Raw genomic sequence first — 15,091 nt, forward strand, 5'->3', positions numbered from 1 at the left:
GCTTGAAGGATGGTATTGTCTTTTCTAAATATTTGTTTTAACAGGAACCTAAACTTGTGCTAACACAGGGGTTTGGTGAATTTAAATTTAACAAACATTTATTCACTACCTCTTCTTTGTATTGTTCTGTGCCAGTCCCTTTGCTAGACCCAAGGGAAATAAAGACACACGTAAAAAGAAAGAAATAGCTCATACCTTCAAGGAGTTTTCATTCTTTTGTGGGGAATTGGATGAGATTGGTCTGCTGAAATATCAGAGCTATTAGGTTAGCATGTACCTAAAATAAGTTTTTTCATAGGATTAAGTGCTTAATATAGACATCTAAATAAATCCTTTAGGATTCTTCATATGATTAGAAAGGATATTAAGAGGCCATCTTCACCACTGCCCTTCAGGTTTCAGCAAGGAAATACCTCTAAGTCATTTATTTGGGAGCCTATTTGAAGGGATCCTTGGAACTCTTAAAAGGTCAGGTGGCATTTTTGATAGAGCCAGTGTCCCTGAGTTCAGAAAATCTTAGAGATGTTCGAAGATTCAGTAGGTTTTTTTTGTGAATTTCAACCCCATGCCATGTTAAGCAGAATGAATTTTGTTTATGGTGAGATCAGGGTCACTTCTGAGGATATAGAAAATACATTTTCTGATTGATGTTATTCTGGATATGGAAGAATGACTCTTTGGCATGCTACCTCTTCACATGTTATCAGGAATGGAGTCAAATTAGTGTGCTGAGCATTTCTCATCTAGGATGCTTTGACACTTCAAAGGACATGTGATTTTATCTGCTCAAGTACTCCCTAAACCCAAGCAGATCAAAACACTTCTAGGATGTTAGGAGATAGATTCATGAGTGATTGTGGCTTATCACTTCAAAATGGTCAATGTTTTGGCCTCCCTGAATATAATTAGGCTGGTCTTAGGATGATAGTCAAGTCAAGAAGCATTTATTAAATACTATGTGACAGAGACTGTGTTGAGTTGGTGATACAAAGAAAGGCAAAAACAATAACATTCTGGTCTGTTTCCCACCCCTATCCAATTCCTGCCTTCAAGGAACTCACAGACTAATAGGAGAGACAATATACAGATAATTATGTACAGATATGGTATATATAGAATAAGTTGGAGATAATCTCACAGGGAAGGCACTAAGGTTAGAAAGGATTGGGAAAAATGAGACTTTAACTGAGACCTAAAGGGAGCCAGAACATGGATCTGAAGAGAGAGAGAGTTCCAAGCCTAAGAGATAGCAGCCAGTAAAAATGCATGTGGTGTCATGTTTAAGAATCACGAAAGAGGTCAGTATCATTGGATCATAAAGTATATGGAAAGGAGTAAGGTATAAGGATACTGGAAAGTAGCAAAGAGGCTTTAAAAGTCAACTAGGAAATTGTGTATTTAATTCTTGAGATGAAAGGGAGCTGGGCAGCAGGTTGCCCTGTGGATAGAGTGCTGGAGTTACAAAAACTCATTTTCCTGAGTTTGAATTTGGCCTCAGACACTTACTAGCTGTGTGATCTTGGGAAAGTCACTTAACTCTGTTTGCCTCAGTTTCTTCATTTGTAAAATGAGTTGAAGATTTTGCTGTTTATTATTTTTTCAGTTGTATTGAACTCTTTTTTTTATCAGACATTTTTATTAACAGATCATTAGAAAAATAATCATGGTAGAGACATTTAGTTCATTCTTCTAATGAGCCTGTTGATCTGGTCTTCCCTGTTACCAGCATCTCCTCCTTCCACAAAATGTGTAGTCTTTTTCTTCATTCCACCTCGTGGAGAAGACAATTTGAAGGGCCACAGGAAGTTGTTAGCAACTTTGAAGTGCTTGCCAACAGTGTAGATCTCATGAATCAAGTCCTCCATGCAGATAATTCCATATTTACCAAGAGATTTTGCAATGAGGGCATTATCTGTCAAGGCAATTCTCTGTTTCTTGATCTTGCCATAACCACGTTTGTAAATCAAGTCATTCACAGACTTCAGGTTTGGGTAACCCCATGCAATGTACGGCTCCACAATCCTCAGCATGTCAATCGAAGCCTTGTTAAGTTTAACAAAAGTTCCATTGAAGATTTGGCGAAGACGAAGAAGCTGCAAAACTTTTCGGACCTTTGGGCTAACACCATTGATACCTCTGATTCTGATCACAAACGCTAATTTGGGTTCAGCAGGTACATAGTAGTTGCCAGCTTTGCGTGCCATTCTAGCCAGCCGGATTTCACTTCTATACATCTGTCTGTACTCCTTATGATAGCTTTTTCATAGCTTTTTCATAGATAACTTTTCTCCGTATTTTACGGAGCTTTTTTATAGCCATCTTCTTCTTTAGGCGTTTGGCCTTCAGTATTGCAAAAGCTTTTCGCTTTTTCAGAAGCGATTCTGGAACAGATGGTAACTTCTTCTTTTCTTCTGCGCCCGCCATGATTCCAGCCGGAAAAAGAGGTGTATTGAACTCTTTATGACCGTATTTGGGAAGGAAATATCAAACCATTCCAGTATTTTTGCTAAGAAAAACCCAAATGGAGTCATAAAAAGTTGGTCATGACTGAAAACAGAAAAGGGAGCCTCTGGAGATTGTTAAATAGGGGAGTGACATGGTCAGTCTTCATTTTGAGAAGATCAGTTTGTCATAACCTGTCACCAGACCAATACTCAAAGTGTTTCTAGCTTAGTAGCATCTCCCAAAATTTGTTTTCCATTAGCAAGCTTTTGAGAAATCTAGAGCCTTTTTCATTGCATGATGAATAGAGTAGGACCTTAGTAAGAGATGACATTTGAATAAGTGTGGTAAATAGCATGACATTGCATTTCAATCAGTCACTCAATCAGCAGGTAGTTTAGTGTGTCTATCTGGATACTAGGTGATAAGTGAGCATAGAAGAAACAATCAAGGAATCTCAGAGTTGGGAGTGAGCTCAGAGGCCAAGAAAGTGAACTCATTCTGATGAAGACTTTCCTCTACAGAAGGAGTTCTTTTTTTGAGTGTGTTGGGGACTCTTTTGGCAGTATGGGGAAGCCCATGGACTCCTTTTTAGAATAATGTTTTAAATACATAAGATAAATGCATGTAATGGAAACCAAATACACTTGAAATTGAGCAATCAATCTAATTTTAAAAGAGTTTACTGTTAAGAAGTTCTTCTCCATTACAATTCCAATAAGTAGTCATCTAGTTTTTACTTGAAGGCCACTAATGAGTGGGAATCTTCTACCTACTGAGGCAGTCTATCATTTCACTTTCAGATTGCTAAATAGGAAATATTTCATTATTTCAATTTATTTGGTGTTGGGGGGGGGAAGAAGAGAGGACACTACTAAAACAAATGAAAGAATGTGAGAATGATTAATCACTAAACAGTGAGATACTAATTAAATGTGATGAGAATACAGAGAAGGAAGAGATTAATGGGGGTTGGTTTTGCTGGGAAAAGCTTCATGGAGGGAGTGAGCAAGGTTTAATAATATGAAAGGAAAAAAGGAAAGGCATTCCAGAAAGGGGAAACAGCTTCAGGAAAATGTCCTGTTTGGCCTCAATGTGATCCAAAATTGCTCAGGTGGAGTGATGAAGAAAGACAATCTAGCCTTTTGGTTTTAAGGGGCTGAGGAATGGTGAGCATCTATACAGCTAGCTAGAATGGAAATGGATTCATTCATTCATCAACTATTCATTAACTGGTCAACTTCTAGTTGCATGTAAAAGGTTTGGAGGAGATGCACAGAGAAGTGAGACCTTATCTGTGCCTTCAGTTTAGCATGGGTGATTAGACTAGTATATAGAAGTTAAATATAATCAAGATTAAAAAAATAAGAACATAGAAGGCCAGATACAAATGGGATTTTTTTTTCAGCTATGGAAATCCAGGAAAATTTTATAGAAGAGGTGATATTTGAACTTATCTTTCAGAGATGAGCAGGCTGTTGACAGATGATGATGGAAGGAGGAATGGCATTTTGGATATAGGAACAGGATGAGGAAAGTCAAGAGAGTATGGAGAAAGTTGTATGTTGTCTGGTATGGTGACAGTAAGTGAATAACTATGTTGGTTGCAGCATAGAATTTGTGAAGGGGAGGAACATCAGAGAAGCTTATAAAGATAGGTTAGAGCCAGTTCATGGAGAGCCTTGAATGCCAAACTATGAATTTTGTTTCCTTTTTTGGAAGCCATCTGAAGATTTTTTTTTGCTGAGGCAATTGGGGTTAAGTGACTTGTCCAGGACCACACAGCTAGGAAGTGTTAAGTGTCTGAGATCAGACTTGAACTCAGGTGCTCCTGACTTCAGGGCTGGTGCTCTATCCATTGCCCCATCATCTGAAGATTTTTGAGGAGTAAGATGATATGATCAGACTTTTATGATTTTTTTGAAAGTTAATTAAGTAAGTGTCTGAGGCAAGATTTGAACTCAGAAAAATGAGACTGCAGGCCTGGCACTCCATCTACATTGCTACCTGGCTGCTAGTATCCTCAGATAAATCCCAGCCTTGACACTTATTATCTAATGATCTTGTAGGAAAGTTCTGTTCATTCTTCATCCAGAAATAGAGGTTGACCCTTAAGTCAGAGGAGCCATGCATATTAGAATTTGTCCTTGGTGATATTTCCACATGTTCAAATGGAGTCCTGAGGACAAATTAGATATAAGGAATAATGAAAATTAAAAAAAACAATAACTCATTTTCTAGCTGAAAACCTGGAGGATGTATTATTTCTGATCAAAAGAAGAATGTTAGGCACTAACTAAAATATATGACCCTTTTGGGTCTTGGTTTCCTCTTCCATGAAATGATGAGATTGGAAAGCATCAGTTCTAAGTTCCCATCCAACTTTTTCTGTGATTCTAGGAGGGAGAGGCACCTAGGTGGCACCATAGTGCACAGAGGGCTGGACGTGTTTCTAATCTCAGATACTTCCTAACTGTGTGACCCTGGCCCAGTCACTTCACCTGCTTTGCCTCAGTTTCTCAATTTGTAAAATGAGCTAGAGAAGGAATGGCAAAGCACTCTAGTGTCTGTCAAAAAAAACTCTAACTAGGGTCATGAAGAGTCAAATGTGGCTAAAGACAATGACGACAGCAGGAGCAGGAAGGTGTATAGTAGGCTTAAAAAATAATATTCTAGGAGCTGTTGATCTAGATTTAAAATAATTTCTTTAATTTCTGGGCCATCTTTGCTGTTTTAGAATCCATCACAGTCAATCCTCATTAGGCATTTGGAGACTCTTGTTGATCATTTCTAAGTGAAAAACCCATTCTCATTCTGTGAAATCTTTCTGCCTCACGTCCAGTGCAACAATAATTAATTCTCCTTTAGATTCTTAAAGTTCATGGTAACCAGGGAGTGAAGGTTGGACTGATCAGGGTCATTGAAAAACTGCTCTTTCCCAACAGCCTTGTTTTTCCTCTTGTTCTGTCTCTTCTTAAGACCTGAGGAAAGCTCAGCAATTTTTTCTGGCCTCTCTTGTTTTCTGATCGAAACCTTGAGTAGCCTGAAGTTGGTCCTTGATGAGAGTATTTCATTTTGATGAGTGTCAGCTTCTTTAAACTCAAGTCATCTATCATTTCTCGGTAACCTAGCCTCTTTTGTTTGGATGGGACGGACAGAAAGCTGATAGATGCTAGTGATCCATATCTGACCTCGCTTGTGGCATCCCATCCCTTTGCTATGTAAAGAGTCATTTTACTAGTTCCTAAAATCCCTGAAACTTCTATGCAGATGTCACATCAATTTTATCATGTAGAAGTATATTTACTGTGGTAGAACTATCATGTTGGGAACAGATTTTTCTTGGTTTAAATTGTTTTCCACAGGTGAGGAAAAGATGTTTATCTTTTTTCTTTAAGGGAAAGCCGGTAACTCAGTGAAAGTTTTGGCTAATTGCTTTATTTAGACATACTATTCAGGTTTACTAATAAGGCCTAAAGTACTTCTGCTATCATTAATATTATGAAAGAGACCTCAAATTTTTATTTTGGAATCTTCTTCAGTTTGGCCTATTTATCAAGAGAATTCCCTGGAGACATCAATAGACTGGAGAACTGGATGTCAGATTATTGCAGTCATTTCCAATTTTTAATAGGCTCATAGCTTTTAGAAAATCTCTACTATTTATTTATTTGGAGTATTATTCACAAAGATGACACTAAAAAATACAGGTTTTTTTTCCTCCTCCCTTTGTTACATTTGTCACTAATAATGGTGTGTGTTTTTAAAATGAAAAGTATTAAAAACCCTCGGACAGATTGGTGGTGCAGTGGATAGAGTGCTGAGTCTTCTTATCTTTTGCCGTACTCCCCTAGATATATTCTTCAATGCACTGGCCTTGGGTTCCTTGTACATGATGCCCCATCTCCCAAATGGACATTTTCTCTGACTATCTCCCATGCCTGGCATTCTCCCCTGCCTTATCTCTGTCTTTTGGCTTCTCTAGATTCCTTTAAGTCTCATCTAAAATCCTATTTTCTGCAAAAAGCCTTTTCTGATCCCTCTTAATTCTAGGGCCCTCCCCCTGAAATTATTTCCAAATTATCCTGTAAATATTTTAATTATATGTAATTACTTGAATTGTTTGTATGTTGTCTTTCCCAATAGATTGTGATTTTCTTGAGAACGACCATTCAACATTTCTACACTTAATAGTTTTTTTTTAATACATTTTTTGGGAGAGGCAAAGTTCTGATTTATGATTCATATTCTTCAGTTAACTGTGGGATCCTGAGCAAATCACTTAACCCTATTTGCCTCAGTTTCCTCATCTGTAAAATGAAAAAGAAATGGCAAATCACTCCAGTATCTTTGCCAAGAAAACCCCAAATGGGATCACAAAGAGATAGGACTGAAACAACTGAACAATGACATTTAAAGTCAAAACATTAGACTTTTCACTAGAAATGATATTTTGTTTGGGTTTTTCCTTCCATTTATTGTGAGACACTGAATTACATAACTTGTGCTGCTAGAGTATGCTGGAAGCAACATTGCATTGCAAATCCTTCACTCTGTTATCAAGAGGATTTTCCCAAAATGTTGTTCTGACCATGTCATTCCCATATTTAATAAACTCCAGGGGCTCCCTGTTATCTAGACAATCAAATATAAATTTTTTGTTTGGCTTTTAAAGCCCTTCATATCATTGCCCCTTCTTATCTTTCCCTTATTCCCCTAGATATATTCTTCAATGCACTAGCCTTGGGTTCCTTGTATAAGATGCCCTCTCTCCTAACTGGACATTTTCTCTATCTCTCATGCCTGGCATTCTCCCCCTCCTAATCTCTGCCTCTTGGCTTTTCTAGGTTCCTTTAAGTTTCATCTAAAGTCACATCTTCTGCAAGAATCTTTTTCTAATCCCTCTTAATTCTAGGGCCTTACCCCTGAAATTATTTCCAATTTATCTTGTAAATATCTTAATAGTACATAATGACTTGAATTGTTTGTATGTTGTCTTTCCCATTAGACTATGATTTCCTTGAGGGCAAGGACCATGTTAAATTTCTTTGTATTCTCAGCACTTAATAGCTTTTTAATACTTTTTTGGGGGAAGTTTTGGCTTTATGATTTTGTCTATATGGAGATTTCCTATTGTAGAAACTGGTGGTTTTGTGTGTGTGTGTGCGTGCGTGTGTGTGTGTGTGTGTGTGTGTGTGTGTGTGTGTTTTGAGTTTACTTATACAGATTGTCAAATCCTCTGTAATTTTAGTCTCAAAGATGCTTGGGGGAGTTGAGAAATTAAGTGCATCGTGCCAGACATATTGTTGTTGTTATTGTTATTTACTTGTGTCAAATTCTTTGTGATCCCATTTGAGGTTTTCTTGTCAAAGATATTGGTGTTAATTTCCTTCTCCAGCTCATTTTACAGACAAGGAAATTGAGGCAAACAGGGTTAAGTGACTTGCCCAGGTTCATACAGCTAGTAAGTGTCTGGGGCCACATCTGAAGATGACTCCTCCTGATTCCAAGTTCTCTATCCCCTGTGCCTTCTGTCTGCCTTCCTGAAACATAGTAGGTAGGTGCTTAACAAATGCTGTTAATTTGACTTAATCTTGACTATGTCATCAAGTAGTCTGTGAAAAGTCACTAAATCTCTGTAGGTTTTGGATTCCCCAAGCGTAAAATAATGGGGTTATGTTTAGACAAGATCAAATTCATAATCTATAAGCACTTTACAATTTTATTTTTCACTTTAAGCAAATTCATTTTCTGCTTCCTCTGCTTTTGGATTGTTCTGTGGAAGTGCATTATCAACATTGCAGGGGAATGCTTACTGGAAATCTTTCTTCATTCCTTCCCTACCCCCTATCCTCCTTTCCTTCCCCAAGGGGTTTTGTTTTCAATGAAAACATAGTACCCTAGGCTGTCAGAACTAATGAAATCATCAAATCATAGGATCATAGGTATAAAACCCCACAAGTTTATATATAAACTTGGAAGGATTTTTTGAGATTAATTAGTCCATTTCACTCATATTATAGAAGTCTCTCCCTTTCTCTCTCTCTGTCTCTCTTCATCTCCTTCCCTCCCTCCCTCCCTTCTTCCCTCCTATCTCTATCTCTATCTCTGTCTCTGTTTCTCTCTGTGTCTCTGTATCTCTGTGTGTGTGTGTCTCTCTTTCCCCATACTTACCAACACATATGAAAATATCTATAAAGACAAAGTCATTTGCCTTTAAGATATGTAACCAGGTCTAAAATCCAGGTCTTTTGACTTCTACTCCTGTGTCTTTTCTATTAGTCACTAATATTTCTATAGGTATATTTCTAAAGCAATTTAAGGTTTACAAAATACATGCCTTACATCCACTCTGGGAGAAGGAGTACAAATCTCACAATTCCTATTTTACAGAAAAGCAAACTGAGACTCAGAGGGTAAGTGATTTTTTTGACAATCACACAGCTAGTATCTGAGGTAAAATTCGAATTCAGATCTCATGATTCTGGGATCAGTGTTCTTTTTGCTACTTTTTATGTTCAATTGTGAAGTAACCTACTTTTCTCTCATTTTTGTTGATTTTTAAAAAACATCACTTTTTCTTCCTTTCTTTCTTTATCCCTATCTTGACAAAATAGATCTAAGGCTGGTTACAAAATGGGGTTGGTTTGGTGTGAGGATCAAGAGAACCCATCAGATTCCATTTCATGAACACTGATTCTGTCTTGCGCTATCACATGTATTATTATCTTCCATCTTGTTTTTTTGGAAATCATTCCTGGAAAAATAAATGGCCTAAATTAGCTATTGTTTTGTAAAATGAAGGTAAATTAATTAGCATCTCCCAATTCTGGGAAAGGAAAGACTTCAAAACCCACTGATCCTTTCCCAACTGATTGGAAAATCCATCACCTTTCCTCCAGTTAGAAATCAGATTACCTAATCTTGTATTCTGGTAGATAACCTATTAATTATTTTCTTTTAATACATAGAGATCTATCTCCCCCTGTATTTGGAGTTCAGTGGCACGCTGAGGAGATCTGTCTCAATTTGTTATGCAATTGGAATGAATTGCCTAATAAATCAATATGCTCAGAAACACAAATCTTTGTTTCCTTAGTTATTTCAAATTCCAGCTGTTACACCCAGAGAGCTATCTCTTGTAACAAAAAATAAAAAAAAATAAAAAAAAGCAATTTAGTAAAACCAACCAATACATCAATAGTTAATGTGATATTTCATTCCCATAGTTCCCCACCTCTGCAAAGAAAGGAGGGAGATATATTCTCTCATTTCTACTCTGGGACCAAACTTGCTCACTATAATTACACAATATTCAATTTCATCTAACCTACTTTCAAGCAAAATATCCAGTGTTTAAATAGTTAAATAGCTGACATCTTTTTGGCAGGCCTTCAAAAGAACTTAGATTACTGTTCCTGGACAACTGGACATAGTATCTTCTTTTCATCTCTCATCATTGTTGTTGTGGTGGTGTAGCTAGCTGGTAATGACTGCAGCTCATCGGGGCAAGGTGTTTTAGTGCCAAGGAAATCTAGGCCAGGTTGTTTTCATCTTCCTTCTACTATGGCTCCTGCAAAAATTCTCAGTTGTACTACGAAGCTCCTGCATTTTGGGTGAGGAGGAATTTCAGCGAGCGCCGTGCAGGCTTAAACATTGTGGAAAACTTAGTTCTTTATTTCTTGTCAATCTTCTCTTTCTTGTTACTAACTTTGATTACACCAGATTATGTGCCATTTCGTTTTATAGCATTTTAATAAGCTCTCATTTTCTCCCCTCTGTTCCTTTCCAGCTGTGTGTGATATGTATTTGCTTTAATTTGATTACACTTTGGTTGGGAGCTGGTATTAACAATTTCATACATGCATGTATGTTTTCTTGTGATTTGAGAATATTAAATGAGCATGCACATCCTGGAAAGAAGGAAGCCAAAATTCACATGCATTAATTAACTCTTTGGGAGGATTGGTTTTGGATAGTGTAGCAGGTAACTTGCAAATGGTACCTTAGAAATGTGAAAAGGTTAACAAATCTTCTTAAAGCGAGGGGTTTGCTTTAGTTTTTCTAATACAGGTTTTTGGGAGAGGTAAGGTTCTGGATTTATGATTTTGTCTATGTGGAGATCTCCTATTGTGAAAATGGTGTGTGTGTGTGTGTGTGTGTATGTATTCTTTACTGATACAGACTGTCAGATCCTCTGTAACTTTAGTCTCAAAGATATTTGGGGGAGTTGAGAAATTAAATGACTTGAACAGACAGGATCTGAATCCTGTTTTTTTTTTTTTTTTTTGACTCCAGCATGTCCATTATTCATTATACCATGTTGCTGCTTTAAAAATAATATAAATATTTTAAACTGTATTTTCTATCTTTATTGATATATTTTTTAGAACTATTAGCTTAAACTTTTTATTTCCCCCATTTTTCCATTCTCATTTTCAAATATAAGCAAAACAAAGGTTCGTTATTATATGGTTTCATTTTGAGTTGATCTCTCTCCCTTCCCTGTTCAAAAGAAAGTTTTAACTGGTGGACAGTTAAGCAGTTATATTTGAATCTTCACTTTTCTCTCTTCACTGACTACTCCCTCTTCCCTCACTCCCCATGTACAAAGTTGGTTGTGGTTATTATGTATTTTGATTTCAAGGTCATTTTCATATATTACCTCTAATCAACTGCACAAACAATGTTCTTTTAGTCCCTGGAATGTAACTTATCAAATAAATTGTAATACAGAAAATTACAATTTCTCCAAATTAATAGCATTTATATTAACTGAAGAGAATCACACACTCAGGAATTTGAAATTTGCCACATTTAACCAGACCTCTTTTTTCTTGTCAAAAGACCTCAAAGGTGATATTTTGTATCTAGATTTGTTAGAAATATTAGAAAATATTGTTAGCATATTATCACTGTTGTTTTTCTTCAAATATATGATTTTTTAAAAGATTTGTTGGATTTTTACTTTTGAAATATCCTAAACTCTCGATGCCTTAATGTTCCTATGGCTGGAAAAAATCATAATACTTGGCCAATGTTCTGGCCAAAGAATGGTGTTGCTGATGAATTTCCCCAAATTTATTTAGACTAGTCTTGAACTTATGGCCTTTTAGCCTATTGTAAGGTTAGTACTAGGTGGTATAGTGGATAGAATGACTAGACCTGGAATTTATGGCCCCAGACACAAGACCCTGATTTAACTCCTATTTTCCTCATTATTCACATCTGTAAAATGAGTTGGTAAGAGAAATGGCAAACAACTCCAGTATCTTTGCCAAGAAAAGCCCAAATAAGATTACAAAGAGTCAGGAATCACCGAACAATGTAAGGCATTCTCAACTTGGTAGCATCTGGCAGAATTTGTACTAGGGGTCAGGACCTATAAAAGGAACCTTTTGATACTCCAAAGCATATTAGCACTCATCTATAATTTACAATCTTTAGAGAGATTTTTCTAGGGGGCATTGAAGGTTTAAGTCACTTGCCATCATGACAAAAGCATGTGTCAGGCAGAACTTGAACTCAGGTCTTGTTGACTCCAAGGCTAGTCCTCACTTTATGATGACATACTTCCCGGTGGGGACACTAATTCACTAGTAAATAAATACACTATGTGAATAATATTGCTCTTACAGTCTAATCTGATGTCCAGAATAGAGATGTTTCCCAGCCATGTAGCAGGTTGGCTGCAACTATCATCTTCATGGACAATTTGAAGCACAGTTGGTTGTTTCTTCTCAAATGAACCAATCTTTATTAAAGGCAGTTAATTCTCGGCATCTTATTCTTATTGTTAGTGGGGTTTTTAAGTTACTTGGAAAATTTTAGAGTAAAAATAATAATGTTTAATACTTTTTTTTAATACTTTAAAGTTTGCAAAGAACTTTACAATTATATCGCAATTTACTATTATAGCAACCCTGATAGTAAAGAATGTTTAAAAAAGAATACTCCAATTCCTATCTAGGTAGGTGACTTTGGATTGTCTGTGTCTCAAATTCCTGATTTGTAAAATGGGGATAATAATGCATGCCTTTTCTACATGATTGTAAAAATGCTTTGCAGAGTTATGATAGCTAGCATTTATATGGTGCTTTCAAGTCTACAATGTATTTTACATGTATTAACTCATTTTCCTGAGACAGACAAAAGTAAAATGACTTGCTTAGAGTCACACTACTACTAAGTATCTAAGTCACATTTGAAACCAGATTCAACCTGACTCTGGATGCAGAGCTCTGTCCGTTGTACCACTTAGCTGTTCAGGGAGAATCTGCTCAGGCTTACTCTGGTACCAAATAGATCTTGATTCATTGGTATTACCTTTTTTCATAAGTAGGAAATGATGACTGTCCCATATCTATTTCTAGGAATGTGATGAAAATGATGAGATCATATTGACTCAGAACTCTTCAGAAAAATATGGAGTGTGTGTGTGTGTGTGTGTGTGTATATGTGTGTGTGGGGGAAAGGGAGAGAGAGAGAGAGAGAGAGAGAGAGAGAGAGAGAGAGAAAGAGAGGAGGAAGAGAGAGAGGAGAGAGAGAAAAAGAGAAAGAGGAGAGAGAGACATACATTAAGTTTAATGTTTCTGCTCTTTGCTCTTTTCTTCTTGACAGGCTCGGGGATCAGTTCTACAAGGAAGCCATTGAACATTGCCGTAGCTATAACTCGAGGCTATGCGCTGAACGTAGTGTGCGTCTCCCCTTCCTTGACTCCCAGACTGGCGTTGCCCAGAACAACTGTTATATCTGGATGGAAAAGAGGCATCGGGGACCAGGTGGGCAATGTAGTCTGTGAAGTGGGCACATAGATTTGTGTGTGTACATATACACAATTGCATAATGGCACTTATCTGATAGAATTCCCTCAATGGGTTCATAGGATTTAATGAGAACATATGCCTTGTAGAAATAATAGTGTTATAAAAATCTGAGCTATTTAAATTTAAAATTTAACTGCCTAAATACAAAATGGGGAAGGAAGACTAGGAAGCAAATTATGTGAAAGAGAATTATGCAATGTGGCAGCTAAAAAAATCTCCTTTCCCGATGATCCTAGGTGTTTGCCTCTTCAAAGTACTTTTTATTTACAATGTCTGAATTTTGTATGTCTATATATATGTTGCTTTCCAGTGGTAGAATGTTAATTCCCTGAGGGTGAGGGTGGTTCCATTTTTTAAAATTTTGTAATCCCATTTTTTAACATACTACAGCCCATAGGAGTTTCTCATTAAATGCTTATTGAATTGAGTTGACTCCCTGAACCTTTTTTGAACAGACCTATAATTTAATTTGTGTAGAGATATCCTAGTGAGGAAATTCTCTTTCTAATACAGATCAGCACATACTCTATGATTTATAATAATAATAATAATATTAATTATAGAATGTAACAAATAAACATCAGTAATATTTATAGCAACATAATACTTAATATTATATAGTTATTTCAGAATCGCAAAGCAAATAACCTATGCTATCTTCTTTGTTTTTTTCAACAATTCTATCAGGTAGGTGCCATTATCCCTATTTTACAGATGAGGTAATTGAAGCTGAGAGAGGCTAAATTATCTTCTTAAGATTATATAGACAGTATGTGTAAGTGTCTGATCTGCTAAAGTACACTACTTCTATAACCAAAAACTTAGCCTGACAATGATTGAAGGATAGTGTTCAATTGTACTTCTCCCTAGTCAGACTACATCTCGAATATTGTGTTCAGTTTTGAAAACCATATTTTACGAGGAACATTGATAATCTGGGCTATATACAAGGGAGGTTGAATAGGATGTTGAGCTGTATTAAAATCAGGCATATAAGGATCAGTGGGAAGATAGGGTAATATCTGGACTGAAAAAGAGAAAACAGCCAAATCAACAAGAATTTATTATGAGTTTACAGTGCCAGACCCCATACTAAGGGCTAGGAATAGACCCACTTGTTTTGTTCTTCATTCTCAAAGATGAACATGATATCAGAGAGGCCTTGCCTTGACTTGCAAGTGAATTGGATTTAAGGGAGGGAGAATTGTGCAAAGTCACCTGCCTCATTTTCCTCTTGAGAGCCATCTGGGTCCAATGGCCAGATAGAGATGAGGATGACTGGAGATGGACTGGATATAATGGGAGACCTTGGCCTTTTTAAGCAAACTTCTTTAACAGTTTTAGTTTGACTGACATTACAAATATAAGCAGAAAGCCAGTCTCTTCCTTCAAGGAGCTTACATTCTATTGGGGAAGACAATACATAAAAGGAAGCTGAAAAGTGGGGAAAGGGAAGGAAATGAAAGTACTCTATGGGGGGTAGTGGTATGAGGAGGGGAATAGGGAATGGTAGCAAAAGAATGGAAAAGTCAGGAAGGATGCTGAAAGTGGAATGAAAACAAGGCTGGCTTGGACCTTCTTCTTAAAATAGAGGTTTTGGGAAGAACCAGTCAATCATGAAGAGAGGCTACAATTACTCTCTGATTCTAAGGTAAGAAGTTCAGAGGTAAAGGACTTCCAAGGGGAAGAGGTTTCTATGGCGTTGTAGAGAAAATCTGGAAGCATCAGGGGTGCACCTTATAGAGGAATGAAAGCTTAGGGGGAAATATAATAGTCTTTAAATATTTGTGGAAGAGGAAATAGACTTTCTGTTTGGCAGAAAG

At 36.8% G+C, this 15,091-nt stretch overlaps 1 protein-coding gene and 1 pseudogene across 5 annotated transcripts in view; one reads left to right on the top strand and one right to left on the bottom strand.

Annotated features, from left to right (window-relative positions):
- DPF3 (double PHD fingers 3) overlaps window positions 1–15,091 on the top strand; it is a 330,115-nt gene that overhangs the window by 147,736 nt on the left and 167,288 nt on the right. Inside the window, exons 1-2 of one of the 5 annotated variants that reach the window (XM_031952578.1) lie at window positions 9,870–10,058; window positions 13,063–13,223. In XM_031952578.1, coding sequence (XP_031808438.1) covers window positions 10,009–10,058; window positions 13,063–13,223 — 211 coding nt within the window. In that variant the 5' untranslated portion in view covers window positions 9,870–10,008. Of the gene's footprint in view, window positions 1–9,869; window positions 10,059–13,062; window positions 13,224–15,091 lie in introns of those variants that run through there. The other 4 variants (XM_031952581.1, XM_031952580.1, XM_031952582.1 and 1 more) reach the window with 4 other exon arrangements.
- LOC100915376 lies at window positions 1,617–2,448 on the bottom strand (annotated as a pseudogene).

The sequence above is a fragment of the Sarcophilus harrisii genome, chromosome 2 (assembly GCF_902635505.1).
Source record: "Sarcophilus harrisii chromosome 2, mSarHar1.11, whole genome shotgun sequence".
Lineage (NCBI taxonomy): Eukaryota > Metazoa > Chordata > Mammalia > Dasyuromorphia > Dasyuridae > Sarcophilus > Sarcophilus harrisii.